We start from the raw sequence: 17508 nt of genomic DNA on the forward strand, positions 1-17508 counted from the left end.
TGTATTTTCGACATCATTATGCATTGTATTATTTCATATTCCTAAAAACATGTTTTACTCGTAAATTGTCATATCATAATACTTTTCATGAAAAATAATATTCATGCCACACATAACTGAGTAAATTCGTACATTTCATTCTATAATTTCATTTCTTGTATAACAGCAGTATTTTCCCAAATATGCATTTTCTCAATAATATTCAATAAACACATGCTTTTCTGAAAAATTAATTTACTAATAAATAATAATAATAATAATAATAATAATAATAATAATAATAATATGCATGAAAAATAACTGCTTTAGTTTATTCCCTTACTTGGTATTGGAAAGAAACCCCCTAAAATTTCTGGTCCTCCACTTGCAGGATTCCTCGTTCAACTCCCTGCAAACAATAACTCCCAAAACTAAACTTTAATATTTTCACGTGAGTATCATTTCTTATAACTGCGAAAAGATCAAATTTAGCATAAAAAACCTTACCTCAACCTAGGGATGAATTTCAACTCGTTTTCACCAATGATCCGCTCTGGCAGATTTGGAGAGAACTTCCCTAGGAGCATCGTGGTGGCCTCAGATCGTCGATCCAGCGAACAATGGAGCCGAAATCGAAAAGAGAGGAGAGAGAAACCGTAGGGAGAGAGAGAGGGAGTGATTTCTGATTTTCTTCTGCGTTAAAATTGAGTTTCACACTATTTATACTAGGGGCTTCATCAACGAGTCACATCACCTCATCGACGAGGTCAATAGGCAATTCGTCGACGAACTCTCCCCTTCGTCGACGAAATGCAAAGTTGCCCAAAAAAATTCTCTCGGTATCTTCTCATCGACGAAATATACCCTCGTTAACGAGACCCTATGTTATCCTCATCGACAAATCCCCTGTATTCATCGACGAGTCCTTGATTAAATTCCAAGTTTATTACTCTCAAAGTGTAATGTCGTCGACGAAGTCTGCTGTCTCCTTCTGTTACTGTTTCCGTTTTCCTTTCTTTTCTTTATTATTTAAAATACCATTATTCCTCGGGTGTTTACAACCCACATCTCTATTTCCCTTTTCTCATCTCTTCTTTTCCTCTCTCGCACGCCTCCCCTCTCTTTGTTGGAATAAATGGTGCGGCAGTCATGGGTGTGTGGTCCAGTGTCTGGCAGTTTGTTGGATCTGTCGTGGGGATGGTAGATGGAAGCCCGTTGAGCCGTTGACGAGGATCGAAGATGACCTGACGCTGCGAACACTAGATAGCTGAGGCGGGAGCTCTCTATGAACCGAGTTCAGCTTCCTCATCTTTTCTTCTTCACCTTTGTTCTCTATAAGTGCAGAGCTCGAACTTGCCTTGGTTTAGGCATTGAGAATCAGCTTAGACATCAATAGCCTGAGATCAGAGGGGCGACTGTTTGTTAAGGCTTTTGTTTGTACAGGCAAAGTCTAGCGATGCCATGTCTGTTGCTTTGCATGCATCGGTGTTGCCTTTCAGAGGGTGCACCAGCTACGAGGGTGAGAATGCCAAGCCGGCGATGAATGACAAACAGGCTGCAATAATGAAAAAGGGCGTCGCGGAAGGTTCGGAGCCGATAGCTAGAAGATGAGTACTCAACCCGAAACTCTCCCCTTTATTTTATATGTATATATATGTGTATGTGTGTGTACATATACATATTGTAGAGACCCAAACCATAATAAGCTGAGTTCGTTGGCGAAGGAGTCAGGTTCGTCGACGAAGTCCTTCAGAGCCTCGTCGACGAAATTCAGAGCCTTGTCGACGAGCAAATAACGAGCGAGTCTGAGAAATATTTGGAATTTTGGCTCCGCGATGAAGGGATGGCTTCATCGATGAGCTGTGTGGCAGATTCATCGACGAAGACGCCACGTCGTCAACGAGTTTGACTTGGTCAAAGGCTCTATAAATATCCATTTTGGTTACTTAGAAGCTAAGTTTCTCTCCAAACTCTCTCTCTCTCTCTCTACCAACGAAAACTCTCTCTCTCTTTCTCTCTCTAAGGTTCTTTGTCATTCGACGTCCTTTTCTAAAAACAGAAGTTCCTACGGGGATCAGAGGAGGAAGTTCTAAAACTTTAGCGGATCGGATCGTTCTTTTAAAGATTTTCGGGTTTTCAAAAAAATTGAGGTAAGGATCTGATCTCAATTTTGATGAAATATTTGGATAGTAGTCGAAATTATAGTAAGGTTATGTTCTGTGGTTTTTAGGTTTTGAGAATCCCAAGTTGTCGGTTTGGATCGTTTTTGTACGTAGTTTCGTTTTGAGTTTAAGTTAAGGGGAACTTGATTACAACAACATTTTTAGAAAACTAAATTGCTAAAAAGCTAGTTTATGCTTATATGTATGATTCAACTTCTTATTTTCTAAATTCTACCGAGTAGAAATGCCGATTTTACGATTTTTTGTAAAAACAAGGATTTTGGCGTATGATCTCCAAATTTTATGAAAAACATGATCTCCAAATTTTATGAAAAACACTTATTTGCATTTATAATGTAGTAGGAGATGCTTGAATCCTTTACTTTTCCATTTAAATGGTGTTTATTGGATTTTTATCATTTAGCAGGCTTTTGAATTTAAACTCGTGTGATATATGTTGAAATGGAAATGTATGAATTTTATATATTATTGATATAGATTATGGGAATGGAGTTCCAATTTGTTATACTGAGAATGTGAAAATAGAAGCCGGTTATACACCGAGCTGTATCAGTGAAATAAAAAGGGGTAAACCAATGGATAGGAGCCGATTTGAACCTAATGTGATCATCAAAATAGTGAAAAATACTGGAATTACACAGGTTACTATATTTTACTATAAATTGTATATATGATACTGGAACCACAGCTTGCGACCAAAAGAAGTTGAGAAAAACTTTAGTGATGGGGTTGAAAAATACTCTAAACTATTATAAGCACGATTCTGATGCTGGCAGTACAGTGCAACCATACATGAGGGATCAGTATGGATACTTTAGATGGTCGACCTGCGAGGAGTTAGTAAGCTGCTGGTAAAAATAAACCAGGGGGCAGTTGGACTATAAAAGATGCTCGGCTTTGTCTGCATGAACAGGACACTGTCAGAGGTATCAATGCACAACCCATGTCACGGGGGTAAACAGGCAAATTGTCATACCAAGCTGGAAATGTTCTAATAATCATATGCATGATTTAAATACTTGATTGTGCAGATAAATTGTATATGTTACAGTATTATAAACAAATTTTCCATATGTATGAGTTTTTATGAAAATGTGCATATATGCAATCACACACTGTTGTAACACTTTCTTCCTTACTGAGAAGTGTCTCACCCCCATTATACAACCTTTGTTTTCAAGTCCATCAGGACATCAGTCCTAGTAGTTAGAGGGATTGGGGAGATTGTTTTTGGTTTAGCTACGTAAGCGTTCAAATCATGTATCAAACTTAGATGAAGTTCCTTTTTGAAGGGTTGTAATAACTGGTTATATTTTATGTCTAACTCTGTATACTTGAGGATGTAATAGTAAACTCTGGTATAAGTCTAGTAGAAATCCCCATGAATGTTTATGTTTTTCCACAACATTTACATTGTAACTATGTATGGTTTACACTCGTATGTCCTTGTTTAGGGCGGGCTGTCTACGTATCTTGAACAAATACAGGTATTTTGTATTTGGGTTAACGGTGCTGGTCTGTATAAAGGGTCGGGTCGTTACACATATATATGTATACTTTTGGCTTCTGTGGTTTGTGGATGACTCCCATATTGTGATGGCCTGGTGGTTACTTGTCTGGTTGTGGGATTTGGGGATTAGGGTAAGGGTCTTAGATCTAGCCTCAGGTTGAAGACAAGGCGACTCGTATCAACCCGGTGAGTGGCGCGAGTCAAACCGGGGATCAACTCAATTAAGCCTGAGTCAGGCTCAATGGGGTCTTGGGCTTTTTTTTTGTGTTGAACCAAGCCTGGGTAAAATGGGTTGGGTTATGAATTTAAAAATGGGTCGTAGTCAGATTTAAAATGGGTTGGGGCTTTTAAAATTAGAAATTGGGTTGGTTTGATTTTGAAAAGGGCTGGGGTCAGAATTTTGAAATGGGCCTGGGGGTCATTTTAAAATGGGCTTAGGGCTTTTTTTTTTGGAAACAGGGCCTCGGGGGAATTTTAAATAGGAACTGGGCTTCGGTTGAACACATATACGGGCAGGGGGTTTTCAAAAGGGAGTTGGGACGGTTCAAATGAGCTTGAGTTAGAACATTTCATCGGGCTCGAATAGGGTTCGGGTCTGGGAGGTGATTTGGAGCTGGTTCGGGTCTGTCTTGGGTTCAAAGGATCCAAACCTGGGTTCGAGTTCAGGAATTTAGAACCAGAGATTACACATGCACCTACACTTAGAGTCAATTGATACCATGTATGAGGTATAAGAATGAAGATGGGGGAGAGGACTAAAAATATTACCTCAGGTCTTTTCTCCCTTGTCTTCTTCTCCCCTTCTAAGTGTCTAATCTGGTTCAGTGCTCTGAATGAAAGTTCTGAAACTTTTTCTATAGGTTCTTCCTTTGGTCCCTTTTCTTCTCTCCTTAATCTTTGCATAATTTTTTGCAAATTTGTTCTCCCCTCTCCCTTTGGCAGAACCTCCTTCTCTCTCTTTTTCTTTCACGCTCAATTCTAGCAGAATTTTACTATGCCTTTCCTTAATTCCGCAGAGTATTTCTATCCCTAATTCTCCCCTCTCCCAATTCTGCAGGGCTCTATTAGCTCTCTTTTTCCCAATCTTCTCTGCATTTTGGCAGGGTTTCCCCTTTTTCTTTTTCTCTCTCTATTTCTTTAGAATTTTCCCATGCTCTCCCAAGGGTGTCCATTGCAGTGCAGGAGCCTCCCTATTTATAGGGAGGTTGTGAGAGGTTTTGGTGCCAATTTTCTTAACAGAACACCTTTATTCCCTGCGCTAGCAAGGAATATCTCAATAACTAATTTTGTCTCATGCAGGTGATTTTTCATTTTTCCTTATTTTCTTGGACTTTCAGCTAACCAACTTTATTCTGCTTTTCTGTGCGCAGGTGATTTGGAAGATGCTCTCCAGTTGGCAGCCATGGATTGGAGATGGCATTTGCTTTTTGCAATTTGATTTTTTATTCATATTTTTTTACTTTCAGTTTTCTCTTGGCTGATGTATTGTGTATGTTACCCCGGGCATTTTGCTGTGCACCCATTATTTGTACACTTTTCCTGTACTAAGTTTATTTTGCATTTTTATTTCTTTGCATGCCAGTGTTGATTTTCTACTGTGAGCTTTTGCACGTGCTTCCCACTTCCCTCTTTTAATAAAACCTCTATACTTTCCAATTTAGATTTGACCAATTTGACTTAAAGTTATTGTAACATGACCTTAACATCGAAACAAAACCCCGGTTTTGAAATTAAAGGACCCACTAAAAACTTTGAAAGAACCAATTTCATAAATTAAAGGTTAAAGTTCTGCTTTCAATAAAACAATGTTTAATTTTGAAATTCAAGGTTTAGAAAAATTGAAATTTAGATTAACCAGGGCTTTGACTGAAAATCAAGAGAACAAAAATTTCCTAAAATGCCAAGACTAAAAAATGTTTAGGATCTATTATTATTTTTTCAAAAATGGTGGCAAGGAAAAATTAAAGCTCAGTTTAAAATTATGGTAAAAAGAATTAAAAGAAAATAACTCTTTCATGGACACCAAGACTCAACTTGAAACTCCGAGGCTATTTAAAAATGGGGTTCTAATTTTGAAAATGACTCAAATTTGACAGAACCGAGATTCCAATTAGACTTAAAGTCAACTCCACTATACCAGGTCTTTTCAGGAGGGCCTGATAAAAATTAGGGTGTCTACATGCTAGAATCAGAATTACAAGAGTTACAATAAACACTACCTCAAACAATCCCCATTATACATATGACTTTACATTTGCCTTGATGGTTGTGCTTGAGTCCTTCGAGTGATTGTCCACTTTGATCTTTCCTTCTTGAATTGACCACTCGATATTTACCTATGAGAATGTTTGCTTGATCTTTGCACTAAAACTCATATCTATGTAATTTCGTCACTTATACCTATCACAAGTTAGCATGCAAAGATTAGTTTAACTTAAAACCATTAATGAGTTGTTTTCATCAACATACGAAAATTAGGATCATGTAGCCACCCAAGCTAATAAAAACCCCCCTTTCCCATTAAAAAAACATCATCTATCACTAAATCCCCATGGAAATCAATCATCCTTTTTAGGTCTTTGTTGCCTGAAAGAGTGATGAGAATTCTACGGTTTTCGAGCAGGAAGTACTTAATAATCATGGATTCATATTCCAAGTTCTACATCTCAGTAAATTTAAATCATCAAACATGGTTTCACGATAGATATCTACAGCATGTGCCTCTCCTCCGATATATAACCAAGACCCATCGTCTGTTAGGACCGGAGGAGCCCATGGGTGGGCTTTGATACACATAGGGAACACCAAATTGACCCAAAAGCTTAAGCCTATTGGGTCTTGGGTCCAACCATGTATATAAGTATCCATTATCCACTCAAAATTTTCAATGTGAGACAAGCTCACAAGTGGAATTCTCAACAATTTCCTCCTCATTTGTGAATTCCAACTGCTCCCCCTTGAACGGAAAGTGTCTCCCTTCTGAGAGTAAACCCAATTCTCCAATATTTATTCAAGTGGGCCTTACCACTGGCGCCTTACGTGCATCGGATTGCATTCCACATGCCTCCGAACCAATCCTACCTCTCAAGTCTTGATCCTATTCGGATCCATCCGTAGCCTTGATGATCCTTATTGGCCTCAGCCACACACTTGGTCCTCCAACTGTTAGCACATCAGGAGAATTAGTTTCACGTCTCGACTTTTTATGATGTCGCTCACCCAGAATTACGAACTGTCGGCTCTGATACCACTTGTTAGGACCGGAGGAGCTCATGGGTGAGCTTTGATACACATGCGGAACATCAACTTGACCCAAAAGTTTAAGCCTATTGGGTCTTGGGTCCAACCATGTATCTAAGCATCCATCATCCACTCAAATTTTTCAATGTGGGATAAGCTCACAAGTGGAATTCTCAACATCGTCATTAGTCACAAACTCACCACTTGATTGGCAAATCAGTATCAGTTTCCCCTTGCCATGGGAAACCTCAGAATTTCATACTAAAATTCAGGCAAGGATACATTAGTTCAGTCCATCAAGATTATTCAGTACTCCAGTAGTCTAGTTGTCAAGAAAATAATGCGTCAAACGGTTAATGTCTCAAGAAATGAATTAGTTATGTCTGCCTTACATGCAAAGAATGAACACCTCTAGTTGCAATAATTTATAAAGAGAATAAAAAATAAATTACTTCAGTTATTGAAATAAAAAATGCATTTCCCTAACAAAAGTAATAAAAAAAAAATAGATGCGCTTAAAATCCATTGAAAATAGGCATGACTATGAAACAGTGAGTAGAAGATCACCCAACCGCCAAGTCTATTTTTGATATAATTCATTGAGTGAAAAAGAATAGGAGAAGGTGGAAGCCTAATTGTGTTGTTCTTGTATCAAAAGTAATATTTGAAATTATTACTCTATATGCTCTATACAACAATAACAACAAAACCAAGCCTTAGTCCCACTAAGTGGGGTCGGTTATATGAATCTTTTTTTGCCAATTTATGCGATCATGGACCATTTCTTTTGATAGATTCAAGGATATTAAATCCTTACTCGCTATCTTCTCCCAAGTTATTTTAGATCTACCCCTACCCCTTCTACTGCCCCCCACAGTATCTAAGTCACTCTTCCTCACAAGTGCACTATAAGGCCTACATTGCAAGTGTCCATACCATCTGAGTCATCCCTCCCTCATCTTCTCTTTTATAGGAGTTACACCTAACTTACCACGAATGTATTCATTCTTTAATTTATCATTCAATGTTATACCACTCATCCATCTAAGCATTGTCATCGCAACAACTTTTACTTTTTGGATATTATGTTTCTTCGTCGCCCAACATTCCGATCCATATAGCATAGCTAGTCTTATAGTTGTCCTATAAAACTTCCCTTTCAATTTTAAAGGTATTTTAGATCACATAACACACTCGAAACACTTCTCTATTTTACCCAACTTGCTTTAAGTTTATGCATTACATCATCTTCAATTTCTCCTTCAGTTTGCATAATCGATCCAAGGTATTGAAATCAACAAGTGCTATTTATTTCTTCATCATCAAGTTTAACTTTTGTCTCCAATATTCCTCCTATCATTACTAAAATTACGTTTCATATATTCTGTTTTATTTCTACTTATCCTAAAGCCTTTAGATTCCAAAGCTTCTCTCCATAATTCTAACTCAGCTCTTACTCTGTCACTAGTTTTGCCAATTAATACAATATCATCTACAAACAACACACACCATGGAACCTCTTTTTGAATACTCTTAGTCAGTTCGTACACCACTAAAGCAAAAGGATAAGGACTCAAAACAGATCCTTGATGTACACCTATGGTAATTGGAAATTCTCTAGTTTCTCCATTTATAACCCTTACACTAGTCATGATTCCATCATACATATCATTAATGACATCGGTATACCGATGTTATGATGAAAAATATTTCAATGAGTTACTTAATTTTTATTATAATTGTAGGACCAATGGGAATATAATCTTCGTGTGATGGTTGATACAGAATTAGTTACAATAATTATGGGTATGGAAGTTAGATAATATTGGGCACATATAGGTTGCTTTTATTTATTGTGTATGTGTTACTTTTATTTTTTTATGTTTGTATGGGATGATTACCACAATTTTCTTTGAAAGAATTTCCGAAGAGCTAATTTACATAAACAATTTTAAGGTGTTGATTGCATGAGACAATGAAGGCACAAATGACAAACAATTTACTTGATATCGTATTCCCATATATGTAGATTTTGTAAGGTCTAGCAGTTGTTTGGAGTGTATTAACATGTGTTTCTATAATTATACAAGTTTGCTAAGGACATTATATGATGTATCTAGATCTTATAAGTACTTTGTAAAGTATGTCCTAATTTTTCATCTAGCAAAAAAGTTTAAAAAAAAAAAAAAAAAGTTGACTAGTTTCTATTTTGTGCAAATTAGTTTTGCCTTGTTGGTTGGGTTGAATAAAGAGGGGGTTTGTGTGTATTAAGACATTTTAACTGAAAATTTTAATATAATAAATGGCACTTGTGGTTTGTGATAATATATCTATACTCTATACCTATATACCTATATACTCTAAACCTAAATACATACAAAGTTAGTATATCTAAATGTAAAACATCCTTGTACTCTCAGAGTGAGCAGTTATTTTGTTATAAGTATCCTGTATTGATAACGGTGTTGTTCAATTTTGATGGTGGCTAGAATTTGCTAAATATATTTTTATTAAAATAAGTGAAAGCAAAAGATATTTAGAATATCTAATAAAAAAAATATTTTAAGTAAAGAATAGATGCATGTTCAAGAAGAAGAGTTATATTGGAATTTTAATTGAAACTCCGAAAAACTCATTTGAAATAAGATAATTTGCTTTTGAAATAAAATATTGTTGACTTCCTTGTTTCATAAATAATACTATACAGTTCAACTATACATAATAGCTTGTACTCATAGTAAGTCTTAACTCTTCTAAACATTTATTGCTCGTGTTTTTTTTTTTTTTTACATCATTAAGATTTGTGTTTAAATGAGTATGAGTAGGAGCACGTGCAATGCTCATGCACCACCACTAGTGTGTGTGCGTGTATGTACACACTTGGATGGAACTAGTAGGATCTATCTATATGGCAGTAGAGAGAGGGTTATAGGGTGACTCTAACACCAACAAAAATGTTGTTTCAGATAAAATATATATATTTTTTGCATTAATTAGGTTGCTTGTGCGATTGAACCTAAATTCATCCTTCTAAAGACAAAATTTTCTTGAAACGCAGCCAATATGAGATCATAGCACATAGTAAATCAATTTCATTGGAAAACTTATTTATTTAGTTTAGCTTAGTTAATTAAACAAGCAATCGTATATGTTAGTTGTAATGTGACACTTTACGTTTTGCACATCAAATTGACATAGAATTAATTTTGTCAATATTTTCATTTTATACTAATCGTAAACCTTGTAATATATATTAACCGATGCAAACAATAGAAGGAAAGGAAAACATTATTTTGTTTATGAGTGTTGAGAAATTATGTCCTAAAATTATGCATGCACACACACACACACACACACGCACAGAGCAAATATGACAAGGGGGCAAGATCAAAGGGAAAATAGGAACACGAATTTATGTGGTTTAACAATATGCATACTTCTACCGAACTCCTATACACTTTTCACTATCAATGAACAACTTCCTTGGACCTAGGTTTCAAGCCTCGGCTACAATGTGCGTATATAGCTCCATATGAAACCTCAAAATATCTTCATATGTTATACATTTGTATTGAATTATGACTCTAACATATTGTACCATACCCTCATATGATATACAGTTGTATTATTTTGAATTTTTATTATTTAAATAATAGTTTGTTATATTATTTTATTTAAATACAAAAATGAGCATTTTAATTAATTTATATTTTATTTTAATTTTGTCAATATTAACTAAACAGATTGTTAGTTTCTAATTTTTAATTTTTATTTAATAATTATACCAAAAAGGCAACTTAATATGCAAGTTACACATGAAATTAAGTTTACACATTACACAATCTAGCTATTTAGGTGCAAAAGAAAAATAAAAATGCAATACATTATGAGTAATTCCATTGATGGAATGAATCAATAAGCAAACACATGTCATAAAAAATTTTATACTATAAATATTTATAATTTTGCAGAAAAATGTCTATCACCTAAACACTTAGCTTATAAAGTTAAAAAAACAAGTGACAAAATATATTATTTTCTAAACTAAAAGAAGAAGAATGAGAAGAAGATGATGATGATGAACAAGGTAAGCATGGAGTTTTTTCATGAAGGCAAATTGTTGTGTGACACATGTTTGTTAGGTTGTGAGGTTGAGAAGGTACCAATATATTGAAGAGTATATTTGGACCAAAAATAAACTAATTTCCAATGTTCAACACATGTTATGTTACAATTATAGGAAAGAATATGCATTTAGATGAGTAAATTAATAAAAGAACTTTGCATGAAAGAAGCATAAAGTTTATTCTTAATTAATAGCTATTTGTAGTTATTTTGAATCAATTTTAAAATTTGAAGTTGTAACTTAAGTTTATCAAAATAAAAAAGAACAAAAGACACTTACCTCTCCTGAATTCTGATAAAAATACAATGATTTTCCCTAAAATTTCAAAAATACCACAAACATTCCCTAGGGTTTCAAAAATGTCATAAAACTCCTTAAAATTTGTCAAAAAGAGGTAGATCTCCCCTAAAAAAATTTATCTTTTTGAAAAATATAAGGGGAAGTTTGTGTCTTTTTTACAAATCTGAGATGAGGTCTCAAAAAAGTTAAAAATTTTATGAAAAATTTTTGAAAATTTAAAATTTCCCCTAAAATTTGTCAAAATGACGCAGATCTCCTCTAAAAAAACTTGTCTTTTTAGAGAAAGTAATTGTCTTTTTATCAAATTTTAGGTAAGGATACTCTCGTTTATTCCAAAAAATAATAATAATAAAAAGGAATTCGGTACAGTAGTAGGGTATCGTAGGGTAGCATTGGGCATGCACAGTGCACATGATCCTTTATAAGGGCATTGCACATGGCTCACCCTCCATTGTGGGCCCGTAATGGCCAGGCTGCATTCAAATAAAATTTGGGCCGACATCAAAATTGTTTTTTTACCAAATAGGTATATAACGCTGGGTAGTGGCTTTGGATCTGCGTAACGAGCCCATGGCCCGTCTGTTTAAGTGAAAGAGTTGGGCCCATTGGAGCCCACTAAATTGATTGAAATTAAAGCCTGGGCTCGTATGTGGGCTAGTGGCCGACATCCAAATTGTAACGCGCTGGGTAGTGGCTTTGGATCTGCTTTAACGAGCCCATAGCCCGTCTGTTTAAGTGATTTAGTTGGGCCCATCAGAGCCCACTAACTTGATTTGAAAGTAAAGCGTGGGCTCGTTTGTGGGCCAGCGAGTACCGGGGCTTAGGAGGCCTTTCCAGTGTCTTTGATTAGAAGCCCGGCAGTTTTGAAAATAAAAGCATTCTTAACTAGACTTAGGTGGAGAAATTATTAAGTAGATTGAGTTAAGCATTCTAACTCAACTCATCTCAAGTTCGATTCACTTGAGTATTCTAATAAGTCAAGTTCAAACTCGATAATAATACTTCTGTTGAGAGCCTAATCGAACTTCTTAATTTTATTATTTTATATTATATAAGTCATATAATATATATTATATATATTTAATATTATATGCATATTATATATATATTTATAGATGTATTTAATATTAATTTATAATCGAATCAATCTTGAGTTTTAAGGATTTGTAGTCGAATCAAGTCGAGTTCAAGTGTAACAATTTCGAGATTGATTGAATTCAAATTGAGTTTCGAGCTTAATATTTTTTAATCAAATTAAGTTCAAGTATTTCACTGTATTGACTCGAATCAACTCGAATATACTTATAACTCAATTTACCATGTCATATATAAATTAACTCAATAGAGAGACAACTCATACACTAAACACCATTAGTAAAGTATGATAAACTTTCTTTTTAAGACAGTTGAAAAAAATCATGATTAACTTCCTTTTTTTATATAAAAAAATTATTAAAAAAATCATGGTTAAAATAATTATCCAAGAAAAGAAATGAGTTGAAGTGTCAATTTAGTTATTGGTATTATTCATAGGTTGTGCATTGACAAACTTTACAATTCATTTAGTTATGAAAAATAATTTTAAATTTTATTTTAAAATTTTTAAATATTACAATAAAATTAGAAAATTTTTTATTTTTATAATATTTGTATGAAATAAATAATCAATGATAAATAATTTTGGCATTATTTTTTTAAAGAAAATAGTTTCATTTTTAAAATAATTATAAATATGCAACCTTATTTTTAAATTTTTTAACTTTACATAAAAAAGTTACAACACATCTTTCATTATTTTTTACATAGTGGTGCGCCATAAAATCCTCAACCCTTTCCCCTTCCCAAATCCCAAGCCGCTACGTAACACATAAAATTCCCAAAAAATCCCAAAGCCCGTTACGTAACTAATAACACAACAAAAAGATTGTACTGGTAAGTAAAACCCCGCCATGGCTGCCTGACTCCCTTTTATATATATATATATATATATGTGAAAACAAAGAACAGAAATCCCCTGCCGAATCCGTTCACCACTCCACACCCTGACACCCAAACCTTTTTGCTTCCTTCTCCTCCTTTGGTTTTGCTTATGGGAAAATAGGCATTGTCTCACCGTTGCCCTCCCTGTTCCTCCTCCGGGAAACATAGATTTCCCCTGAAACTTTACGAAGAAACGGAGATTACAGACGTCGGGTCTAACGATTTTTTAGCTAAAACAAGAATTTTTGGGTATTTCTTCATCATTTGAAACTTTTCCGGGAATCTTACGGCGTTTCTGATTCTGAAAACTTCTGGGGTTGCGGCGGTCAAGTTCGGAGATGTCTCAGATTCGAGAAACGAGTCAGGACCCCTTCAAAGCCTGCAAGATTCTGGTGTTTTCGTCGGAGAAACCAGCAGGTATTCCGGCGCTGTTGATCAGGGCGGCCGTACTGATTCTCCTCGTCACCACCCTCTCGCTTGTCTTCTTCGCTTTCTCCGGCCAAACGCGGTTGTTCAGCTGCCCGCAATGCGGCCGTTCTCCCGTAGATTCCGAGTTATCCTGTGAAACCCTCGCCGGAGATTTCGCTCCCACCAACATTTCCCACATTCTTTTCGGCATCGGAGGGTCCGTCAACACGTGGCCGGACCGCCGCCGCTACAGCGAGCTCTGGTGGCGGCCCGACACGACCCGTGGGTTCGTGTGGCTCGACGGCGATCCCGGACCCAACCTCTCACGGTCCGATAACACGCCTCCGTACCGGGTCTCGGAGGACTGGAGCGGGTTCAAGTACTCCAGCTCGCGGTCATCGGTTCGGATCGCCCGGATCGTACTGGAGAGCTTCCGGCTCGGGTTACCCGACGTGAGATGGTTCGTGATGGGGGACGACGACACGGTGTTCTTCACCGAGAACTTGGTTTCGGTGCTAGCGAAGTACGATCACCGTGAGATGTACTACGTCGGCGGTAGCTCGGAGAGCGTAGAGCAAGACGTGATGCACTCGTACGGCATGGCTTTCGGCGGCGGGGGGTTCGCCATCAGTTACCCTCTGGCGGCCCGGCTCGCGATGGTACTGGACGGTTGCATTGACCGGTACTACAAATTCTACGGCTCTGATCAGAGGGTCTGGGCGTGCATGAGCGAGATCGGTGTGCCGCTCACACGGGAACGCGGCTTCCATCAGGTACGTACGTTCCTCGCCCACGTGACGGTGGGTGTCGTGGATGGTCTTGATTGGGTTTTGCTTTCGACCGTATTTACACGTGGCAGAGTCATGCGGGGAGAGATGGATAATCGATTAGCGGGCGACCCCTAGTCCGTTGCGACTCCTGATCGCCCGTTACTTTTCCCAATTAATTAAGGAATGGGGCGTTGAAAGGGTGCTTGGAATTGGGCCCCAGCGAAATCAAAGTGCTTTGGACGGTCAAAAATCTTGAGAAAAAGAAAGTGAAATGGTGAAAACAAATCGGACGGGCGACACGAGGCCACGCCGTCGAAAAGCTCCGCCCAAAGTGTACGTGTCGTACGTCTCGGGTGGGCCCACACTTTGAAAACGAGGGGAAGGAAATATAAAACAAAATTTCAAAGCTTAAAAGGTGGTTCGTAATTTATGGTAAGGACTGGGGTCGTGGGGGGAGATGTGAAAAATGAAAATAGAAAAATAGAATGGACCGACTGTCACGTAATAAGTAGGGTGGGAAAGGTTGACTGGTACGTTAAGATGGGAGGAGATACAGGGTGCTGAAGGTCAATGACTTGGGTGGGCTGCCCTTTGAAAGCAAACATGTGACCCTGCAGAGAAAAAAGGGTGGGTTTAATATAGGTGAACTACATTTGTAGATAGGTATGTATAAATGCGTGATGGATGGATGAGCTTAATTTCAAAATTATAAATTCTGGTACGTACACCTGGCGAGCGCACGGTGAGTTGCTGAGGACGAGGGATAGACGTGTAGGTGTTGGGGGGGAGCTAGATAATGAAATTTGGTATTGGTCGCATATATTTTTTGTTTTTTGTAAAGTCTCCCAACGGACGACACTTGTCGCTGTTGTCAGTGGGGATTGTAGGCCTCTGTTGTCGTGTCGTTCTTTCACCTCAGAAAAGGATGAAAAAAAAAGAAAGAAGCGTGGGTCGTACGCAGAAGAAAAAACCCTAACCTTGTCTAGTCCCTGCATTAATTTGAGGAAGAGGAAGGTGAATGTGTTGGTGTAGGGCGTAGGTCAGGGTGGGTGGCCTTTTCACTTACCGTCTCACGAGATCTCACCCCATAACAGAGTAGGGTATATGCCATCGGATGGATTGAGAATTTAATTTATTAATTATTAATTCATATATCTCGCGGTGGTCACCGCCCTGATTATTTATGTTGTCCTCCCTACTCTATATTTTTTTATAGTGTTACACCACTATATATTTTTGGGATTGATGGATGGATTTGAATTCAAATTTGGAAGGACCCCACACACACGACACACATACATATGGTGGTGGTGTTCCAAGAAAATCACCTTATTATGTTGTCCTCTTTTTCTCCTTTTGAGCTGTTGCTTTTCCCCCATGTGGTACGGTATTAATGGTAGCTTCACCGCCATCTTTTCAAAAATAATAATAAATTAATTTGAAATTTGAACGGTGAACATGAATGGTTGTATATTTGTATGCTTCATGTTTGCTGGTGAATTTTGTTATTATTATTATTATTATTATTATTCCGTGGAAACCAAAATTTACTAAATTTTATTATTCAGCTCCTATGAATTAAAATTTTAATATAATTTAATAAAAATATTAAATTTAAAATTTAAATAATAATGTTATTTGGTTTAATTTGCAGATTGATATAAGGGGAGATCCTTACGGATTTCTGGCAGCACACCCGGTGGCGCCGCTGGTGTCCCTCCACCACCTTGACTACGTGTGGCCGTTGTTTCCCAACCAAACCCAGTTGGAGTCGGTCAGCAGGCTGGTCCATGCGTACCGGGTCGACCCGCCCCGAATAGTACAACAGAGTTTCTGCTACGACCGGAGGCATAACTGGACGGTGTCCGTGTCGTGGGGTTACACCGCCCAGATATACCCGTCGCTGGTGACGGCCATCGACTTGGAGAGGCCACTGCAGACGTTCCAGACGTGGCGGAGCTGGGACAGCGGCCCGTTCTTGTTTAATACCCGACCCGTGAAGGCCGACCCGTGTGAACAACCTGTTGTATATTTGCTGGAGAGGGTGGTGGAGGCAGGGAAGAAGGGAGGGAAGAGCCTGAGCAGTTACAAAAGGGTTGGGGTGGGGAAGGAATGTGGGCGAGCAGAGCATGCGCATGCACTTGCTGTGAACAGAGTCGTGGTCTCTGCAGAGAAGATGGATCCTGAGTTCTGGAAGAAGGTAAGAGCCTCTCCCAAATGAGCACCCATGCAATTAAATCCAACGTGCAAATGACTCTGGATTAATGAATTGACATATATGCATGCATGCACCTATCTGTGGTTGGATAAGATTATTTGAAGTGGGTTTTCCTTCCTGGTGAGTAGCAAGTAGCTTGCTGGTTATGCAAAGTGGGCGGGTCATGCATGATTTAACTCAATTGACTAATTGGTATTGGTCTATCTTTCTCCATATGGCATGATGTTTCCTTCCTTTGCGTGCAAGTTTTTAAAATATGGAAGAACCCAGTTGTGCCTACATTGCGCATTCTAATTGTATGTTATGTCGATGTTGAATAATATTTCAAGTACTGATTAATTTTGTGATCCAAAACAGATATGAGGAGGGTGTAGAAAGGGTTATTTTGCCTTGTCTAGTCTAGGGATAAGTGGACATTCACTCCCATAAAAACAGAAACAAATAAATAAATAAATAAAATAGAGGCTAATTATCATAATGTAACATTTTCGGTCTATTAGAGATATAAAAGAAGGAATTAATATGATGATGATGATGATGATGATGATGTTGATGTTGATGTTGTTGTTTGTGTGCAGGCGCCCCGGAGACAGTGCTGTGAGATGATGGAGAGGGGCATGAAGAGCAGTGCTCTGCGGGTAAGGATACGAGGCTGCAAATCCTGGGAAACTATCACTGCTCCCTAATTTAGTACTATTAATGCCTTATCCTCTGTAAATATTCATCGTTTACTTATAATAAGAGAATTTTAGAATTAGAAAATAGATCGACGTATTCTCTCTCTCTCAACTCTT

At 37.5% G+C, this 17508-nt stretch overlaps 1 protein-coding gene across 1 annotated transcript; it reads left to right on the forward strand.

The window, feature by feature from the left end:
• Positions 1–13320: 13320 nt before the first annotated feature.
• On the forward strand, positions 13321–17478 carry LOC131165844 (uncharacterized). Its single transcript, XM_058123961.1, has 3 exons — positions 13321–14499; positions 16151–16696; positions 17293–17478. The coding sequence occupies exons 1-3, from the start codon at positions 13657–13659 to the stop codon at positions 17398–17400; spliced, it is 1497 nt and encodes a 498-aa protein (XP_057979944.1). The 5' UTR covers positions 13321–13656; the 3' UTR covers positions 17401–17478.
• The last annotated feature ends 30 nt before the right edge of the window (positions 17479–17508 follow it).

This window comes from Malania oleifera, chromosome 10 (genome assembly GCF_029873635.1).
Source record: "Malania oleifera isolate guangnan ecotype guangnan chromosome 10, ASM2987363v1, whole genome shotgun sequence".
In the NCBI taxonomy this organism is placed as follows: domain Eukaryota; kingdom Viridiplantae; phylum Streptophyta; class Magnoliopsida; order Santalales; family Ximeniaceae; genus Malania; species Malania oleifera.

Coding starts and splice junctions, on each gene's coding strand:
- LOC131165844 (XM_058123961.1), top strand. CDS start 13,657: ATGTCTCAGATTCGAGAAACGAGTCAGGACCCCTTCAAAGCCTGCAAG. Junction 14,500..16,150: donor GGGAACGCGGCTTCCATCAG/GTACGTACGTTC, acceptor TTTAATTTGCAG/ATTGATATAAGGGGAGATCC. Junction 16,697..17,292: donor ATCCTGAGTTCTGGAAGAAG/GTAAGAGCCTCT, acceptor GTTTGTGTGCAG/GCGCCCCGGAGACAGTGCTG.